General features: G+C 32.9%; 3 protein-coding genes across 4 annotated transcripts; 2 read left to right on the forward strand and 1 right to left on the reverse strand.

Moving 5' to 3' along the window:
* Positions 1–399: 399 nt before the first annotated feature.
* On the reverse strand, positions 400–3,920 carry LOC145041632 (CBL-interacting serine/threonine-protein kinase 9-like). Of its 2 annotated transcripts, none has more exons than XM_078989768.1 (15): positions 3,557–3,920; positions 3,407–3,469; positions 2,960–3,031; positions 2,770–2,877; positions 2,583–2,651; positions 2,443–2,496; positions 2,227–2,352; positions 2,059–2,148; positions 1,849–1,971; positions 1,655–1,762; positions 1,446–1,562; positions 1,286–1,342; positions 1,076–1,150; positions 707–777; positions 400–594 (listed from the first exon to the last, which is right to left on the reverse strand). In XM_078989768.1, the coding sequence occupies exons 1-15, from the start codon at positions 3,731–3,733 to the stop codon at positions 582–584; spliced, it is 1,323 nt and encodes a 440-aa protein (XP_078845894.1). In that variant the 5' UTR covers positions 3,734–3,920; the 3' UTR covers positions 400–581. The 2 variants fall into 2 exon arrangements, with proteins under 2 accessions (XP_078845894.1, XP_078845895.1); XM_078989769.1 differs by having other exon boundaries at positions 400–591; positions 3,557–3,919.
* A 7,918-nt stretch (positions 3,921–11,838) lies between these two features.
* On the forward strand, positions 11,839–12,329 carry LOC145039494 (zinc finger BED domain-containing protein DAYSLEEPER-like). Its single transcript, XM_078987545.1, has 2 exons — positions 11,839–12,257; positions 12,323–12,329. The coding sequence occupies exons 1-2, from the start codon at positions 11,839–11,841 to the stop codon at positions 12,327–12,329; spliced, it is 426 nt and encodes a 141-aa protein (XP_078843671.1).
* Positions 12,330–12,355: 26 nt separating this feature from the next.
* On the forward strand, positions 12,356–13,843 carry LOC145038432 (zinc finger BED domain-containing protein RICESLEEPER 2-like). The gene is made up of 2 exons (XM_078986799.1): positions 12,356–13,608; positions 13,710–13,843. The coding sequence occupies exon 1, from the start codon at positions 12,396–12,398 to the stop codon at positions 13,593–13,595; it is 1,200 nt and encodes a 399-aa protein (XP_078842925.1). The 5' UTR covers positions 12,356–12,395; the 3' UTR covers positions 13,596–13,608; positions 13,710–13,843.
* The last annotated feature ends 5,456 nt before the right edge of the window (positions 13,844–19,299 follow it).

Here is a 19,299-nt window from a genome sequence, read left to right on the forward strand (position 1 = left end):
TGTATTGCATTACAGTCACATCCGTTGACTTTCATTTTTCTTTGTCATATAAATGAAAATAATGTATTATCTTATGACATTAACGGATATGGTGTTCAATTAAGATGTGGAAAATTATTCGGACATTCATGGGTCTACTAGAAAGGCGACAAATTAAGTAATGTTCAACCTTTTTTAAAGCAAGCGAAGATAATGATAAACAAGATTATAAAGAATTGAATGATGACGATTGGTCTTAACTCTGATCAATCTTTTCAACGCCAAGTATAACAAACCAAGACGAAAACAACAAAGATCAAATAAAAACAATTTGAAAAGCAATTTATGACAAAGATAATATAATTATGAAGATCAAATCAAATAAATAAAATTATTAAAGAAATCCTACACTCAACCATATAATAAAGCCAAACATGATAATATATATTTATTTAAGGTTCTTACACTTACATTTGAGCATATGCATGTTGCATATCAAAAAGTCACAACACAAAATGGTATTGCAACTTCTGTTACCAATAATGTCAAGATTGCCAATATTATTCACCCACAATGATGCCTTGTATTGGACTTCTCACATTTCATGATTTTCTTCCAAACATATTTTAAAAAAAAAAAAAAGTTAGATTCAAAAAAAAAAAAAAAAAAAAAAAAAAAAAAAAAAAAAAACATTACAAAAAATTTAGTTCGTTAGTCTCACTCTCACCGGTTGTCATCTTTATTTGATTCACTGCTCCAAACTATGTCTTTTAATCCCGAAGAAAAGTTCTTGTAAAACTATCATTCAACAAAACACAAAAACAATCAACTGATATGACATGACATAATAGAGTAAGCCTGTAGATTATTTTCAAACAATGAGGACGAGGGCATTTTCGTCTTTTGTACATAAGAGAGATCAAGAGCGAGTGTCTGTCTCTGGATGGGAAAAAAAACTTTCATTTCTTCCTATGGACATCGACATGAGTTCCAATGGACGTCAAACACAGTACAACTTGATCTGTCATATCAGGTCAAACACAGTACAACCTGATCTGTCATATAAAGATTTAAGAACTTTTGCTTTAACACGTACGCTATGAAATTCCAATGTGTCACCGCCGGTTTTCCTGAGCTCCACCATGTGTAGTGAGGGAGCCACTTCAAAAACCTAAACAAAATCAAAGTAGACAAATATTACAATATTGTACTTTTAAAAAAATCTTGAAACACCCGAATAACAATATATTTTTATTTTCTTTATTATAGCATCCTACTTTTGTTTATTTCAAAAATGATTTTATACCTCTGTAGCCACAGCAAGGTGGCCTTTCCTTCCAGTTTTGTCACCTTGTAATTTCATCTATAAATGTTTAAAAAGAATAAATTTTAAACTTATTAATATGATGTCAAACAATAAAATGAAGAATTGAAGCACAATTATAAAAAAGAAAAAGAAAAATTACCTTGTAATTTCTTTTGTGAACATTAAAACCCATGGGTTTTGCAGTTTCCTCGATTTTAGACATGATTTCATTAGCAGGACACTTGGAAGCAAAACTTGTTTCTCTCTTTACATGGCCCTGTTTATTTAAATTTCGAATATAAAAAAATTATATAGAAAAAGCGATTTGATGAAATATATAACTTATAAATGAATACAATTACAACACACCTTTTGTTTCTCAAACATATTTTCTAAACTGAAACCTTGTGATCTTGATATCAACTCAAAGGCATTCATGGATTCTGGTTTCTCTTTCTTTTCTGTAACAAGATGTTCCTGAAATAAAAAAGAATCGTATTAACAAATAAAAAAAAAATGTATCTGAAATTTTATAAAATTTGTGACCCCATTCTTTAACATACCTTGGATTCATTGAAAACAGCATCTACATCATCAAGGCTAACATCTTCTTCCTGCTCAAAATTTGGAGGTTTATAACCTTTCTTGAACCAATCATTTTCCAAGATTTCAGAAATTGTTATTCTCTGCAAATCATCATGGAGTTCACAACTAACTATATACAATATAATTCCATAATCTGTAAACATTAAAAGATTAAAAAAAAAACTCACAGTTTTGGGGTTTGGATCAAGAATTCGTGTCAACAGTTTCTTTCCACCAGATGAAAACCATGGTGGGCATCTATAATCAGCCTTCTCAATCTGAATAAAAGTTGAATTTAGAAAAAAAAAAAAAAGTGTATAAAATGAAGATTAGGATACAAATATTAAGAAACTTACTCTTCTATATAATTCAATGAGATTTGCTTCATCAAAAGGTAAGTATCCTGCCATGAGGACAAAAAGGATAACTCCACAAGACCATATATCAGAGGCTGCACCATTGTAACCTTTTACAGTGAGCACCTGAAAAGTAAAAAAATAAAAAAATAAAATAAGAATTCAAGTAAATATTTACCATTTTACATCTATGAAGTTCATTGCTATTAGTGTTACCTCAGGAGCAACATAATTTGGAGTCCCACAAGCTGTGTGCAGCATACCATTTTCCTAAATTTACAAAGAGTTCAAATGTTAGTAATTAATTAACCAATAAAAAATAAAAAACAAAGAACTTTTTGTGAATTTATACATACCACTTGTTGAGACAATCCGAAGTCTGAAACTTTTAGAACACCATATGAGTCCAAGAGAAGGTTTTCAGGCTGTAATAAGAAGAAGGGGTAGATAAGTAATTAATTAATAAACCACAAACCAGTTCATTCATTACTTATGAGTTATGAACTTATGAACTTATGATGATGAAGATGAACAAATAAGAACCTTGAGATCTCTGTGATACACGCCTCTACTATGACAGTAATCTACAGCGTTAATTAGTTGCTGAAAGTATCTTCGAGCTTCATCTTCTTGAAGTCTCCCATGTTTGGCCTGTAATATCATTGAAAAGTTATAATGTTTTGGATTATTAAAATGATAAAAGAGAATCATGGAAGAGGTAAGAGTTACTTACTATTTTGTCAAAGAGCTCGCCTCCATCAACATACTCAAGAACAATATAGATCTTTGTTTTGCTTGCCATAACCTGTTTGGATGTAAAGGAAATTAATAGTTTCTATATTCAGATTCTCAAAACAGATCAAACACTTCAGATTCTCAGTAATATTAGCTTTCTTTTAGATGGATTGGATATATTGGCCTCCAAAAGGTAGATGTGTGATTACCTAATACGACCTAATCCAATCAATGAGGAACAACTCAATGATGTGTCAATATCACACTTATACGAAAATAGAATAATCAGAAATCCAGATGTTTTTGATGATTCCATGATATTCCAAAAACAGAACAAAGCATTATTTATCGATCAAATCAAACGATAACATTGGATCAGAACTTGATTACGAAGAAGGTAATCTTCAGATTGAAGTAGGAAATTGAAGTGGTATACTATACTCACCTCATAGAGATTTAAAACGTTGGGATGTTTGATCAACTTCATGGTTGAGATTTCTCTTTTCATCTGACAATTACAAACAGGACGAACGTAAGCAAAAGCAATTACTAAAAGTAAACATGAATTGGTAATACAAGAGATGGAATTACTTACTTGTTCGACCATCTTGTGTTTGAGAATACGCTCACGATCGAGTATTTTAATGGCGACGGCATCACCGGTGACGAGGTTTCTAGCGAACTTGACTTTAGCGAAGCTGCCTTCGCCCAACGTCTTGCCAATCTCGTACTTGCCTACTCGTGTCCTTCTCTTCCCGCCACCGCTACTCATTCTCGTCGATCAACAACGATGATTTTTCAGGCGATTGATGATCAGTAGTAGTTTGCTAAGGTTTGCAGATGGAAAGCGAAGATACAAAAAGAAGAGGACGCAAACCGTTTGGATATAGAATTGAAGAGAGAGCCATGATCACTGATCAGCCATAGCCATGGGATATGATCTGTGGGGCCACACGTATCGTACGCGATATCACTCACTGACCGTACCTTCCATACTCCATACCTCCGCTCACCTTCCATGGTGGGCCAACATGAACAATAATGTGTTTAGAATTTGGATCAAATCATTCATGGCCTTGTCATCTCTATATTTATTTTTTTATTTTTATTTATTTTTTATAATTTTTTTATATTTGTTGGGTTTCAACTTTCAATCATGACCTTGTAAATTGTACTGAATTTCCATGTATATACCAAACTATGTGGATGTTATATGATGATGGTAAGAATTGAATAAAAATAACAATGATTACAGACATGACAATATTCTTTTGATCTATTTTATGCATTAATTGATTGATATGGCATGTATTTGGATAGGGTGTATGTGACATATGCTTCATGGGACATCAATTTCCCATCCACTTTAACTTAGACAAGTTCAAATTGATTTTTAATTTATATAACTAAGTAGTAAAATTAAAACATGTTGCTAATGGTAACCGATATTAAACAATTTCAAAACTATTATAATTTATGGTAAATTGTACAGCCCGTGGGTTCACACTATTTTAGTCCACCATCACATCATTGTGGTTAATTGTATAATAAATAATGTTATCCATGTATTACATTGATTATTTAAAAATGTTAAATATAAATATCAAAATATTTGAATACTTTGAATTTATAAGAAAAAAAAATAATGATTTATTATGATGAAAATATTTTTTATCTTTTAAATTTAAATAAAGAAAAAAAACTAATGAGTTTTAATTTTGAGAATTTTAAAATTAAAAGATAAGGTTATTAGTAAAATTAATATCTATTTATTACTACATTTGTTGCAATTATTATATTAAAATATTATATAGAATTTAATAAAATTGAAAAGCTCATAAAATGATATGTGGAAAAAAAATTAATTCAAAATAACCATAAAATGACATTTGACAATTCATTCTGTGATAGACAAAAAAAAACATTTAGTTATTAAAGAAGATATATCAAGCAAGTATGTCACTTGTTGGGTCTTAATTTCCCTTGGGACATGGGAGGATATGAGTCCGAATATCCTGTGTTACATCTCAAATTTTCTGGTGTAGTCAGGGACGTAGCCAATATAGAGTAAGAGTGGACATTGTCCTATCCATACAAAATTAAGGTTACATATATATGGTATGTATAATATATATTTTTATTAAATAGAAAGAATTAGGATTGTGATATGGCATATTACATCCAAAACTTGAAATTAGTAGAAGAGAATACATTGTTGTTTGTGTTTATTAGACTTTATTCTATATTACTTTAATGGTGTAAAACAACATCGTGTGCAACTTAAAATAAACAATTTAGTTAAAAATGCATATATATATAGTTATATTTTGTTATCGTTTAAAGAATTTTTCCAGTCTTTCATATTTTGTATATTATTTGGCCCATCCTAAAATCAAATTATGGCTACTCCACTAGGTGTAGTGAAATTCTTTCGAAAAAATTTCGGTATAGTGAAAATTTTTCTGTGTGTTACTCTTAAAATTTACGTGTGCTACCCATGAAATTTCGTTCTGGCTCTACCACTGCCTTTGAAAATTTTTCTGTGTGTTACTCTTAAAATTTACTTAGTTTAACTCAAAATGGTTTTGATGTTTATGCCAACTTTTTTTTCATTGGATTATGCCTACAATACACATTTTTTAAGGGTGTTTTTCAAAATATAGACATAAAAGGCTTTTTCCACATATAGACATGAATTTCATAGAGATGAACTAATGCTCCGCGAAATTGATATGGAAAAAAAAACAAAAAAGTGTAACGCCTGTAGATCCAGGCTAGTCAATTTAGAGGTAATAGGGGTCGAAAATGACTTTTCGACAAAAAATTATTTAGAATAAATAATCTTAACCAAGTTGTAGAATATGTCACAAGGTTTCCGTACATATAAAGAACGTTGAAATCCAAGTTATAACGAAGAAGTTATGACCCGTCGAAGTTTCGCGACGGAACCGACACGGCACCGGGAAGCGTAAATAGTGATTTTACGATGGAGCAATTTTTAGACTTAGTGATCTAAAAGAAAGTCGTATAATATGTTAAACCGAGAAAATCCATAAAAAGAACGCCCAAATCTGACTTCGTATGAAGAAGTTATGATTTTTCTAAGTTTCGGCTTAGCAGTGCACGACCCGAAACTCGAATTTTAGTTCGAGCGGTTTTTGGCTTATGTGACTTAAATGAGAGTTGAAGATCTCATTAATAGGAACTTAACAGTAAAAAGACAGACGAAAACAGAGTCCGTATGAAGGAGTTACGAATTCTTCGCGGTCATTTAACAGTCTAAACGCCTCGTACTATTAAATTTAAGATCAGTCAAGAATTAGCCGACGGAGTCAAAATGAAAGTTGTAGATATTATTTTTACCTACGCGTGGATATAAAGAACGTCAAAAAAGGAGGTCGTATGTGAAAGTTACGGATTTTAGAAGTCGGAAGTGTGCTGTGCGAAAATGGGTGATGTGGCACAATCTTGGCCATTGCTTTCTCCCCAAGTCTTGCCACTAGATGGTGACATGTGGCACCAAGTTCAGCCATTTTCACCCTATAAATAGAACCTCTCCCACCCTCATTTTCTTCACACCTTTCTTATTCTTTCTTCTCTTTACTCTCTCTCTATAACCTCTCTCTAGCCCCGAAACCCCCCGAAAAGCCTAAGGAACCTCCCTAGCACGAGGCGGAAGCCCCTGAGTGCTCGACGGCTCCGAGAAGAAGAGATTTTCCGCACGGGAATGCTGCTCTAAGCAAAGCCTGGTTTTCTATAAAACCCGCTGTAAGTGAGCTACGCCTACGCTATTTTAATATAGCTTTTATTTAATTATATTAACGTTATTAAGAACATATAATAAGTAATTGGGCTATTAGTATGGGTTATATAAGTATTATTTAACGGTTATATAATAGTAATAATAGCTAGACTATTAATTAGTCTCGGTGAATAATAGACTAAACTCTAGTGGTAATAATACTAGGTTTCGTCGAAGGAAATATTTTTTTCAAGAAGTGAAGCGTTGTCTGAGTTTGGAATCACCACCTTTTCAAGTGAGTGCATAGTTACTTTCATCTTACACATAGATATGAAGTATTTTATATAAACTACATGCTATGTGTGCATATTATATGTATACTTGCTGTCTATGTTGGATGAACGTTTTTATACATGTTTTAGATGATTTAAACTGTATACGTATTTTATATACACGAATATGTTGGGTATGATACGGGTAGATGAATGATGAGAGATAAAAGATGATGTGAGAAAACATTGGCAGCTATAGACTTAGTGCCTAACTAATAAACATCGGCAGCTATGGACTTAGTGCCTATTGGACAAACACCGGTAGCTATGGATTTAGTACCTGTTAAGGAATTGGTAGCTATGGAATTAGTACCTATTAGATAAACACTGGTAGCTATGGCTTTAGTACCCGCTGAATAGACTATAGCAGATATGGAATTAGTGCTTTATGAACGAACATTGACAGCTATGGATTTAGTGCCAGTCCTATAACCCTGGAAGTAAGGGACTTCGGAATAAACGAATGCAGAATAAATGACTCTTAGGATAAATCCTTAAGAGTAAAGAAGATAATGGGGATGGGTAATTGGGTTGATTGTTTGATTGTTTAAACATAGTAATTATATTATTGTGGGTTGAAAACCCTATGTACTCACCAGGTTTCCCAACCTGACACACTCAATTTATTTATATCACAGGTGTTGATATGAAGTCACATTACACTGAGAGATTAAAGAGATGTAGATCACTAGTGTAAATAAATGTAAGTTCTGTTTATGCTTATGTTCCAGTATTGACGATGACATCCCAAACGTTTTAACATGAATAAAGACAAAACTTCAAAAATGATCCCTGTGGTTTTCGAAAACATCAAGTTTAGTCCCTATGTTCAAAAAACCTCACAGATGGTCCCTGTGGTTTCAAAACTTTTAACAAATAGTCATTTTCGTTAACTACGTTAGCTTTTGGCCGTTAAGTGAAGGGTATTTCTGTCATTTCACTGCCACAGGGACCATTTATGAAGATTTGTCTTATTTAAAAAAAAAGAAACTAATTATTTGATATTAAAGGGTCCCACCCTCTTTCTCTATCTCCTCCCCCCTCTCTCTCTCTCTCTCTATATATATATATATATATATATATATATATATATATATATATATATATATATATATATATATATATATATATCAAAAACATCGAACCGTCTTCTCCATTAGAATCGAAGTTGTTATCTACTCCTTCTACCATCATCACCACCAGGTGACACCGACCAAGGTAAGTGATTTCATGCCTTTACTTCGATCAAAACACACAGATCCACCGTCATCCCTTCCCTTCAGCAACCCTTTTATTTCGATTGTTCAACAGTAAAATAAGTATCTCCTACCTCTATTTTCGTTCCCTTCACCTTACTTGTACCCTGTCACCACTATCAATCATAGTCCATGGTTTCTTTCAAAGAAGAGAGCAACAAAATCAGAAGACCCTTATTCACTAGTCTAGGTCGGAAGAAACCATTGGAATTGTTCAACCAATCTCGATTTCTCAATTCCAATCATGTGCAGGTAAATTTATGTTTTTGCAACTAATAGAACCACCAGAAAAAACTTTATCACGTGACCCCAAGAATATCCCCGAATCCATGATTTCTTTCAAAGAAGAGAGCAACAAAATCAGAGATCTATCATTTTTGGAGAAGGTATCATTCAATGAGTTCAAACAACTAGTTCAAGAAGCCATTACCAACAAATATTTTGCATTTTCGTCTTCATCAGAAAACACCACTTCAAAAATCAAATCAAATCCTGATGAGATCTCAACTTGGGGCATACCTCTTCTTAAAGGCGATCGAATTGATGTAATTTTGCTCAAGTTCTTGTGATCTAGAGACTTCAAAGTGAAAGATTCTTTCACGATGCTTAAGAACTGATGCCTATGTCGGGTTTTAGAACAAATAACTTTATCATAAAACCTTCTCCGATGAAGAAAAGAGAACAAGGTTTCTGGAATGGAAGATTTAGTTTCTTGAGAGGAGCATAAGAAAGTTGGATTTTAGTCCCGAAGGCTTAAATACTATTTTTCAGGTCAATGACCTGAAGAACTCGTCGACGCCGGGGAAGAGGGAGCTCCGACTAGCCACAAAGCAAGCTTTACAGCTACTACAAGACAATTACCGTGAATTTGTTCCAAACCCACTTGTGTTTTGTTCTTTGATCACGGTTTTTAACAACAATTTGTATGTGTGTTTGATCAAGAGAGAGAAGATGAACCCAAGATCTAAACCCACTTGGAGAGAGAGAGAGAGAGAGAGAGAGAGAGAGAGAGAGAGGGAGGGAGAGAGGGATGGTGGGACCCTTTAATATTTTTTTGTTAAATAAGACAAATCTTCATAAATGGTCCCTGTGACAGTGAAATAACAGAAATACCCTTCACTTAACGGCCAAAAGCTAACGGAGTTAACGAAAGGACTATTTGTTAAAAGTTTTGAAAGCACAGGGACCATCTGTGAGGTTTTTTGAACTTAGAGACTAAAGTTGATATTTTCGAAAACCACAAGGATCATTTTTGAAGTTTTATCTCTCTCTCTCTCTCTCTCTATATATATATATATATATATATATATATATATATATATATATATATATAGAGAGAGAGAGAGAGAGAGAGAGAGAGAGGAGATAGAGAGAGAGGGTAGGACCCTTTAATATCAAATAATTAGTTTCTTTTTTTTAAATAAGACAAATCCTCATAAATGGTCCCTGTGGCAGTGAAATGACAGAAATACCCTTCACTTAACAGCCAAAAGCTAACGGAGTTAATGAAAATGACTATTTGTTAAAAGTTTTGAAACCACAGGGACCATCTGTGAGGTTTTTTGAACTTAAGGACTAAACTTGATATTTTTCGAAAACCACAGGGACTATTTTTGAAGTTTTGTCATGAATAAAATACGTTTCTTCGAAAATGTTTTAATAACGTATTTATTGTGTTTTTCTGAGAACGAATTCCGCAACATTTTTATTAAAAGAAGAACTCTGATTTTTAAAAAGCATAAACAAAATCGATCTTTTCTGCCCGTGAAAATGGGGATGTCACAAAAAGGGCTGAAGAACTGTTTAGTTCTGTAGAGCTTCTTCTGTAGTCTCTGCGGAATAGAGATGCAAATTTTACCCGTCGATTCGGGTACCCGCGAGTATCCGACCCGTTAGGGTTGGGTTTTATCCGATTTAGCAGGTAACGGGGCAGGGATGGATGCAGATTTTTATACCCGAGCCAGGGACGGGTCGGAGACGGATATGGCACTATCCGATCCGTTTAAGACCCGATTATATATATATATATATATATATATATATATATATATATATATATATATATATATATATATATATTAATTAGTGTTACACAACCAAGAGTCAAGAGTCCTTGCCTTTGACGAGACGACGCTTCGGAATACAATTTGACTCCTCGTTGCTTCAAGCCATTAACTAATCTAATTCTCTCTCTAATTACTTCTCCAATATCCTAGAATCAAGATATTAATATTTCATTATAAAAGATGCAGAGCCACACCCCACAAACGACTGCAATTCTTCTTCAGATAAGCCCTCACCCCTTTGTCTTTGATTCTCAGTCCTTCACAATATCACGAGTCACGAGTCACGACATGGAATTGGAGGAGAACAATGTACAAGAAGTTCCAGCTACATCCCAAAATCCTAAGCCCAAGTAAGTTTTCGATTTTATTTTTGCATTTGATTCATATTCCTGCTAATTTGTAATAATCGAATTCTACAATAGATTAGATGAAACTGATTTTGATATAATCGACATTTGAATTTGGTATAACCGATTAAACTGAGGAAATTGTATAATCGATTAAACTGATTAATCTGTATAATCAATTTTCATATTATCGATTTCTTTATTGAGTGATTGATTAAACTGATTAATTTCTAAAACTCGTATCATTATTTCACTATTACCGGTGCTTCACTTAACGATGATTTTGTATAATCGAACATGTATAATCAATTAAACTGATGCATTTGATTGATATAATCGATTTCTTAATTCTTAGTCACTCAATTTCTTGCAGTCTATTTTGATATAATCGATTTCATCTCTTGAACTTGATTGCAACCATGTGCTTATCTAGAAAGTAGAAAGTAGAAGTGTAGAACTGATTTCTGTAACTTGATTTTGATATTATCTCTATCTGTTTTGGTTGTAAATTGTAATCTCAGTGAACTGCATAAAGTAACTGATTGCATATACATTGTTTTTGCTGTATATATAATCTTTTTTTCATCTTTTTTGATGCATATATGTAAACATTTTTGCATTTTTTACTGAATATATGTAGTCATTTTCTATATTCTCATTGAATCTGATTTCTAGCAAACTACATCCTTTTTGCTGCATATATGTAATCTTTTTTGCTTATATTTTACTACATATGTGTAATTGTTTTTTTTTCTAAGTGATAACTGCATCTTTTTTTGTTGCATTTGATTTCTAGCAATCTAATTTCAACCTCAGTTTTTGCTTTGTTCTAGTGACACTCAAGATCAACAATGCGCACAACCAAATGTTGAGGCTGCAGGAACAACAGATGGGCAGGTTGTTGGAGCAACAAATGGACAGGGTGCTGCAGCAACAGATGCTGAGGCTGCTAGAACAAGAGATGAAAGTGGTGCTGAAAATACAAACAAAAGATTGACATATGAAGTTTGGAGACATTTCAAAAAGCAAAGGATCGATGGTGTTGATAAGGCTGTATGCAACTACTGTAAGAAAAAATTAAGTGGAGTAAGCAAGAATGGAACAACACACTTGCATGAACATTATAAAAAATGCATGTCAAAAAACAATCAAGACATAAGACAATCAATCTTGAATCCACGCCAAGAAAAAAAAGATGGACCTGTTTCGCTTGCTGCACACACTTTTGATCAGATTGTTTCAAGGGAAGAACTTGCAAAAATGATAATTCTTCATGAGTATCCACTTAACATGGTGCAACATGTTGGGTTTAGAAGTTTTGTTAACTCTGTTAACCCATTATTTAAACCTGTTTGTCGAACTACCATTACAAGTGATATAAAAGGCATTTTTGAAAGAGAAAAGATGAAACTGAAAAAGCTTTTAAACTCTAACCAAGGTAGAGTTGCAGTGACAACTGATATGTGGACAGCCTCTAACCAAAAAAGAGGTTATATGGTTGTCACTGCACATTATATTGATGAATCATGGAATTTGTGCAATAAAATTTTAAGGTATTCAATTACTTTTTTTTTTCTTTTATATTTATTTTTATCTTGATTAACTGTGTACTAATTAGTTTTTAATTTATAAATTGTAGGTTTATGTATGTTCCAGCCCCTCATAATGCTAAAACACTAGCTAAAGAACTAATGGGGTGTTTGGTTTCATGGTCCATTGACTGCAAGTTATCTACCTTGACTTTAGATAACTGCAGTGTTAATTTTTCTATGATGGACAAAACGAAAGAAAAGTTAAGACATGACAAACTTCTTTTGAAAGGGGAATTACTTCACATGAAATGTTGTGCGCACATATTGAACTTAATTGTTCAACAAGGATTAGGTGCAATTCAAAGTGAAGTAGAGTCTATTCGTGAGAGTGTTGTTTATTGGACCGCAACTCCAAAAAGAGTGGAAAATTTTGAGGATGCAAAGGATGGATTGTCTCTTTCAAGTAAGAGAAAGTTAGTTTTAGATTGTAAAACTAGATGGAATTCCACTTATCTAATGCTTGCGAGTGCGATTCCATATAAAGAAGTTTTCAATCGCCATGTACACAAAGATAAAAGCTACAAGCAAGCACCTAGTGATCAAGATTGGCATTTAGCACAAGTGATGTGTGAGAAGCTCAAACTCTTTTATAGTGTGACTGAAATGTTTTCAGGGGTCAAATATCCCACCGCTAATCTTTTTTTTCCAAAGATTTGTGAGATCCGAATGTTGCTTCAAGAGTGTCTTATATCACCATATGTGGAGATCAAGTTGATGGCTGCTAATATGATTGAGAAGTTTGACCAATATTGGTCTCTCATTCATGGAGTATTAGCAATAGCCACTATTTTGGACCCACGATTCAAGATGAAGTTGATTGAGTATTATTTTCCCAAAATTTATGGTGATGTGTACCCACAAGAAGTTGAGAGAATTAGGAAGTTAACTTATGAATTGGTAAGAGAATACAAGCCATATGATGCCAAAGAAACCCAATCTTCTTTGAATAATTCTGAATTTGGCTTGGATATTGATGATTGTGGAGATCCTTTGGCTGGTTTTGATTTATTCGTGAGTACCACATCAACAATTGATACTTACAAATCTGAGTTAGATTATTATTTAGAGGAGAATGTTTTGCCAAGGACCGGGGATTTCGATATTTTAGCATGGTGGAAGGCTAATGGTCTAAAATATCCAACCTTGCAACGAGTTGTTAGAGATGTTTTGGCTATACCGGTGTCTACAGTTGCTTCCGAATCAGCCTTTAGTACCGGTGGAAGACATGTCACTCCACATCGTAATAGACTTCATCCGGATACATTGGAAGCGTTGATTTGTGTACAAGATTGGTTATAGGATGAAAAATTAGGTATGATTTTCTATATTCTAATCCTTTTATATTTTACTTTAAATTTATTTAAGATAAAATATTTTGTAATAATACTTATATTTGTTTATTTGTATTGCTAGGTGCACATTCTAATAAAGAAAAACATCTTGCAAAGTTTGAAGTTATAAAAGATGATGAAGCCGGTCCAAGCTTTGTGGATTTTGATATTTAGTTCATGAAAAATTGTTGTTTTTTATTTTAGTTATTTAACAAACATGAGGATGTCCCTTATCTTATTTTTATTACTATTTTGTGTTTGAGAATGAAGTATGAATTGTTGAATGTTTTAGTATTCAATTATTATTTTGTCTTTTTTATATCAAAGATTGGCCTAAACGGATATCCATCGGGTTCCCCTTATCCGACGGCTTTTTTTTACCCGTATCCGTCGGGGATTTTATGGGTCGGGGTCGGCGACGGGTGTTAGGATTGGAATTCGGGTGCGGGGATGGGTATCACAGTATCCGACAATATCCGCCCCGTTTGCATCACTACTGTGGAACGACACACAGACCAATTAAGTTCCTAATTTAATACTTTGTGGAATGGCAGTTGTAGGTCTGTGGGCTCTGCAGAATTGCATGAATGCTTCACAAAATTGTTAGGCGGAGTCGGCGAGACATTTATGATTTTTTTTTTTTTTTTTGTGTCATAAATAAATTTTCTTATTTAAAAAAAAAAAAATCTGACTTCAGGATTTTTTTTTCCAGAAAAAATGAGTTCCGTTATTTTATTTATCAGAGGTTTTGGTAGTTAAGTAATGTAATTAACACATATGTTAGAGCAAAATATAACCACTTAGGTTTATTATTTCAGCCTAATTTTGACCATCACATATTATCTGATTTGGTTAAGAATAAGACACGTATGTTTAATAGTAATATATCGTTGTCCTTTCAACAACCGAATCATGGGTATCTCAATTACATTACAAAAAATATAGATGTTTTTCATTGCGGAAATATAATGTCTAAGAAGATAATGCCTTAGTATTTGGAGGTGGATGATGGATGGGTTGAAGAGGCACCACTGGAAGACAACATTATATCAGATAATGTCGACAACATTATATCAAATAAAAATGAAGAGTGTTCATAAGAAGAAATTATGACAATAATCATAGTGGAATAACAAAACTTATATGAGTTTGGAAGACTGGGTAAATGATGAAAAATCAAATGAAAGATGGTTCGAAGATGAGTTCACATACGGAAAAAAAAAACTTCAGACATATTTTACGGTATCTTTTTTGTACATGATTGTCTTGGTCCGATTCTTGAACCTGGACCATTTCATAGTTTACGACCAAATAATGATATGGTTGTTCGTCAACTGTATAAAAACAAAGAAAAACTGATATTTACTATAAGTCTAAAAGCAACTAGAGAAAAGTTTTCAATTTAAGACCAAACATTTAATCAAAAGTCATTACGAGGTTTATTGAGAAATAGAAAACTGTAGTTGGCATTATATGCAAAACGCTTTAAACCGAATGAAAATTTTGAAATTAGGATGCTCAATGATGTGCCTACATGTCAAATTATAAGCACATAAGTAGTAAAGTTATGGGTAAAACTCATTCAAAAGTATGGACACCCAAATCATAAGCACACAAGTAGTAAAGTTATGGGTAAAACTCAATACAAAAGTATGGACGCCAAATGAAATATTAAGGGATGTGAATTCTTTGTTATAAAATAATGTAATCTATAAACAAGCGTGTTGTGCAAAACAATTTGCTAATATGAAATTAATGTTGGGGTCCCTTGAAGAATGTTTTTCCAAACCTCTTGATTTATTTTCACAACTTGAAGAAGCATAATTATAACACCTCATTTTTGCATTCTAATAGAATTCAATATAAACGGCCCTTAACAAAATTCAAACTAGAGATATATTAGATTTTAGCCATAGTAATCATCATAAACATGTAAGAAATGTTAATAAAATTCATGTAGATATTTAGAACGCCAGAATCCGATTTGCTATGAAGAAGTTATACTTCTTCGAACTTTCACGACTAAACTAACACGGCTATGCGCGTGGTGAAATACAAATTAGAAATATATTACTTATTAGCCTTAACGATCTAAATAAATTTATAGTATTCATAAAAACGATAGTGTGTTTGTAGAGACGTCTAAATCTAACTTCATATGAGGAAGTTATGATTTTTAGAAGTTTCAGCGCAATAGTGTGTGACATAGAAACCGAAATATAAATCGGTCAATTATTAGGAAAAAAATCTAAACAAGAGTTGAAGATCTAATCAATACCTATCCGTCCATATAAAGACAATCGAGAACGAATATATCATTAAAGAGTTATGATTTTTATACGGGTTTTAACAGTCTAAACCCGTTAAAAATATAAGTTTAAAATAAATTGAGAATTAGTCGATGAAGTCACTACTACAAAATGGCACATAGGACACGCCATATAGGACCCGTTTTTTGAAAAAAAAAAAAAAAAAAAGCAGATTATATTATATAGAAACCAGATTTTATAACAATGAATGTTATATGACCCGATTTAAAGTAAGAAACCGGGCTTTGTGGTCGACGTAAATAACCCATTTTCTTTCGTACCAACCGGGTGTTATGAGCACAAAGTTTGTGACCCAACTTTTTGTATTAAACCGTGTTCTATAACCATATGATACGGGTTATGAGGTGCTAATAGGACCCATTTTCAACAAACCGTTTTTTTTACTTGAGTTACGAAATATCTTGACAAATATATAAGAACTTAAATTCATAAAGGGTATGACTTTAATATTTCTTGCAAAATGGGCGCCTTATTTTTTCCATGATAACAAACTAATTACACACATGACACATGCAGTTATAAACATGAGTGAGCTTAAATTCAAAAACCTCCCAATTTTATACATATATCATGGAAGCTATACATCACGTCCTTGTTTTACCTTGGTGGTCAATATGTATATAGGATATGTCGATTGATGCAACTAAAAGAAAAAGGTAACTACTACATGATAGATGTAATTACTACCAGAAGTTGGTTGTTTATGTATTAAAAAAATTAGAAAAAAAGTATAAGAAATAGGGAGAATTATAGAGCGTTCCCTGTGTAAAAAAGTTCACTAAAACAGAGTTCCAGTTTCATATAGAAATTTTAAAAAATGGAGACACGTTTTTTTATAAAGAAGACGCATTTGTTCCAGACAATTTCATTACCATCAAATCTATACTACAATAAACAAAACAATTGGACTCAAAGATCACCAATTTGGCTGAAATTGTGAAACATATTCCAATTAAACACGTCCATATTTAGCATAAACACCATCGTACTTCTAACACACATATCATCATTCCAGTGGACAATTGTCTGAACAAAATCTAAGAACACAACATCGATCATGTGAAGAACGTATAACATACAAAACTTACAGAACTGAAGGATACACCTGTATACAAAAGAGCTTGAGAAACAACTTAATAAAAACAGTACAAATGGTTTGTGTTGTAGACTTGTAGCGGAAATTGCAATACAGAGTTGAGGGTTAAAAGAGATGCAGTAGCAAATTGGCATTGTTCATGTCGTCTTGAAAGCATTGGGATAAAACAATCGAGGAACAGATTAGAAGTTCTTGGATTAATAATTTTTCATTTTTTATGGATCACAAGACCCTTAATTTTTTGTGGTTGTGACTAGGTAGGTTTAAAGAAACGACTAGGAAAAGGAATGCAATTTCATTTGGGTAAACAAAAATGTGGCGGGAAATGAGAAGTTTGTTTTGGAGGGAAATAATGATTCCGAATGAAAAGTAATATGTGATTATGTATCCAATAAAATAAACTTGACATTTTAATTTAAAATATCTAACTAAATATGTGATAGGTAATAATTAAAATTTTATTTTGTTTTAGGTTGTTAATATTTGAAATTGTAAATTAGTAATTTGTTAGTTAGTGGCATTATGTAACACCCAATTTTCAAATTTTGTAGTGATAAAGTGGGGTATAACTCTTTAAAAATGTTGTTTGTATATATAATAATAATCTTAGTTTATATTGATAAAATAATATAATGAAAAGTCGTGTTTTTTTAGGGAATTTGGTGACTAATAAACGGTTAGCCAATAGCGCCAATGTTTGAGACTCTTAAAGTAGAACTTAATGGAGTCAAGATGATTAAAATTTGATATTGAAATATTGTCAAAGACAAAACATGTAAACAAAAAAATCAACTAAAATGAAGTTAGTATGAGAAACTTAGGTGCATTAAGTTTGAGGGTTGAACTAGACTTAAGCTTGGAAAGTACATTGTCTGAAATGGACCAAAACACAACCGTGTAATGCAAAAGGCAAACTCGTGTAATGGCGTCAAAGTCAGAGGCGGAGCATAGAAGAGGCTAGGGGGGCCATGCCCCCCTGATTTTTTATCTACAAAATAGCAACAACTATATAATCATGATTATTTAAGTCAGTATTCTAAGAAATCAAAACATTGCCCCTCACCTTTTTTCAATTGAATATCAGTAATTAAACTTAAGATTTTTGGAAAATCAAAAGTAACCATATATTATTAGGAAACTTACCAAAGAAAACTAATTTGACTATAAAGTAGAAAATTTACAAAATTATCGTATAAAAAGTTGCAAACTTACAAAATAACCATATAAAAATACCATGAAATCAGTTATTTACTTACATCTTCAAATCAGTAAACCCTAGAAATACTATCACCTCTGCTTTGGATCACATTGAAATTAGAAAATTTATGTATAGAGGTAATAAAGATGCAGTAAGTACAACATAAAAAAAAGTCTACACAAAAATAAAAGACGTGGTACACATGTAAGGGTAATAAAATTGGAGTTAATAAAATTTGAGTAACTATGGTTATGAGAGGTCCAGTTCCTAGGACACCTCGTTAACCAGAATGAGATTTTGGTCGATTTGGCCAAAATCGAGGTTGGGATGCAGTAGGAGGTTCCGAGACCTCCCTCATATATCAGGAGTTTCTTGGGTTCAGAAGGGTACTATAGGAGATTTATTCAGGATTTCTCCAAGATTGTAGTACCCCTTACTCGTCTGATGAGGACGTGGTGGATTTCCGATGGGGCCCTGAGCAGCTGTCGACATTTGAGACTCTTCGACAGAGGTTATACGAGGTGGAAAACCCAAATTTTTAGGGTTTGGGTGGTATTTAAGCAACATTATGTCTCACATTCCCTCATCTTTTCAGCCTCCACATCCTTTGAGACGTTTTTGCAAACCCTAGCCCCCTTAATGTGTATTTTGAGCTCAAGAGTATGCTCTTGGTATGTTGAAGGAGGAAGAAGTTGCATTTAGGAGCCTTGGAGTGGAAGCAAACTTGTGGATCTAGGATCTTTGCCTTCTTGAGAAGCTCCAGAAGGTATAAAGTTCATACCTTGATGTCTTGGTTGTTAGATCCCATTTTTGGGTGTTTTATGTTGCTTTTCTTGTCCCAAAGGTCCCATCTAGTGCCTGGTTTGTTCCTATCATTTTGAGTTGTCCTCTCAGACCCTAGGAATGGTCCTAAGCCATAAAACGAGGTCCCAATTGTTAGGATTGCTTCATGCATCTTGTAGAAGGTCTTAATGGATTAAGACCTTGTGTTAAGTACTTTTTGGACATGTAAAGTCATAAAGTTAGAAGGTCTTAATGGTATCGGTTA

Source organism: Lactuca saligna, chromosome 4 (assembly GCF_052625555.1).
Source record: "Lactuca saligna cultivar CGN05327 chromosome 4, ASM5262555v1, whole genome shotgun sequence".
Taxonomy (NCBI): domain Eukaryota; kingdom Viridiplantae; phylum Streptophyta; class Magnoliopsida; order Asterales; family Asteraceae; genus Lactuca; species Lactuca saligna.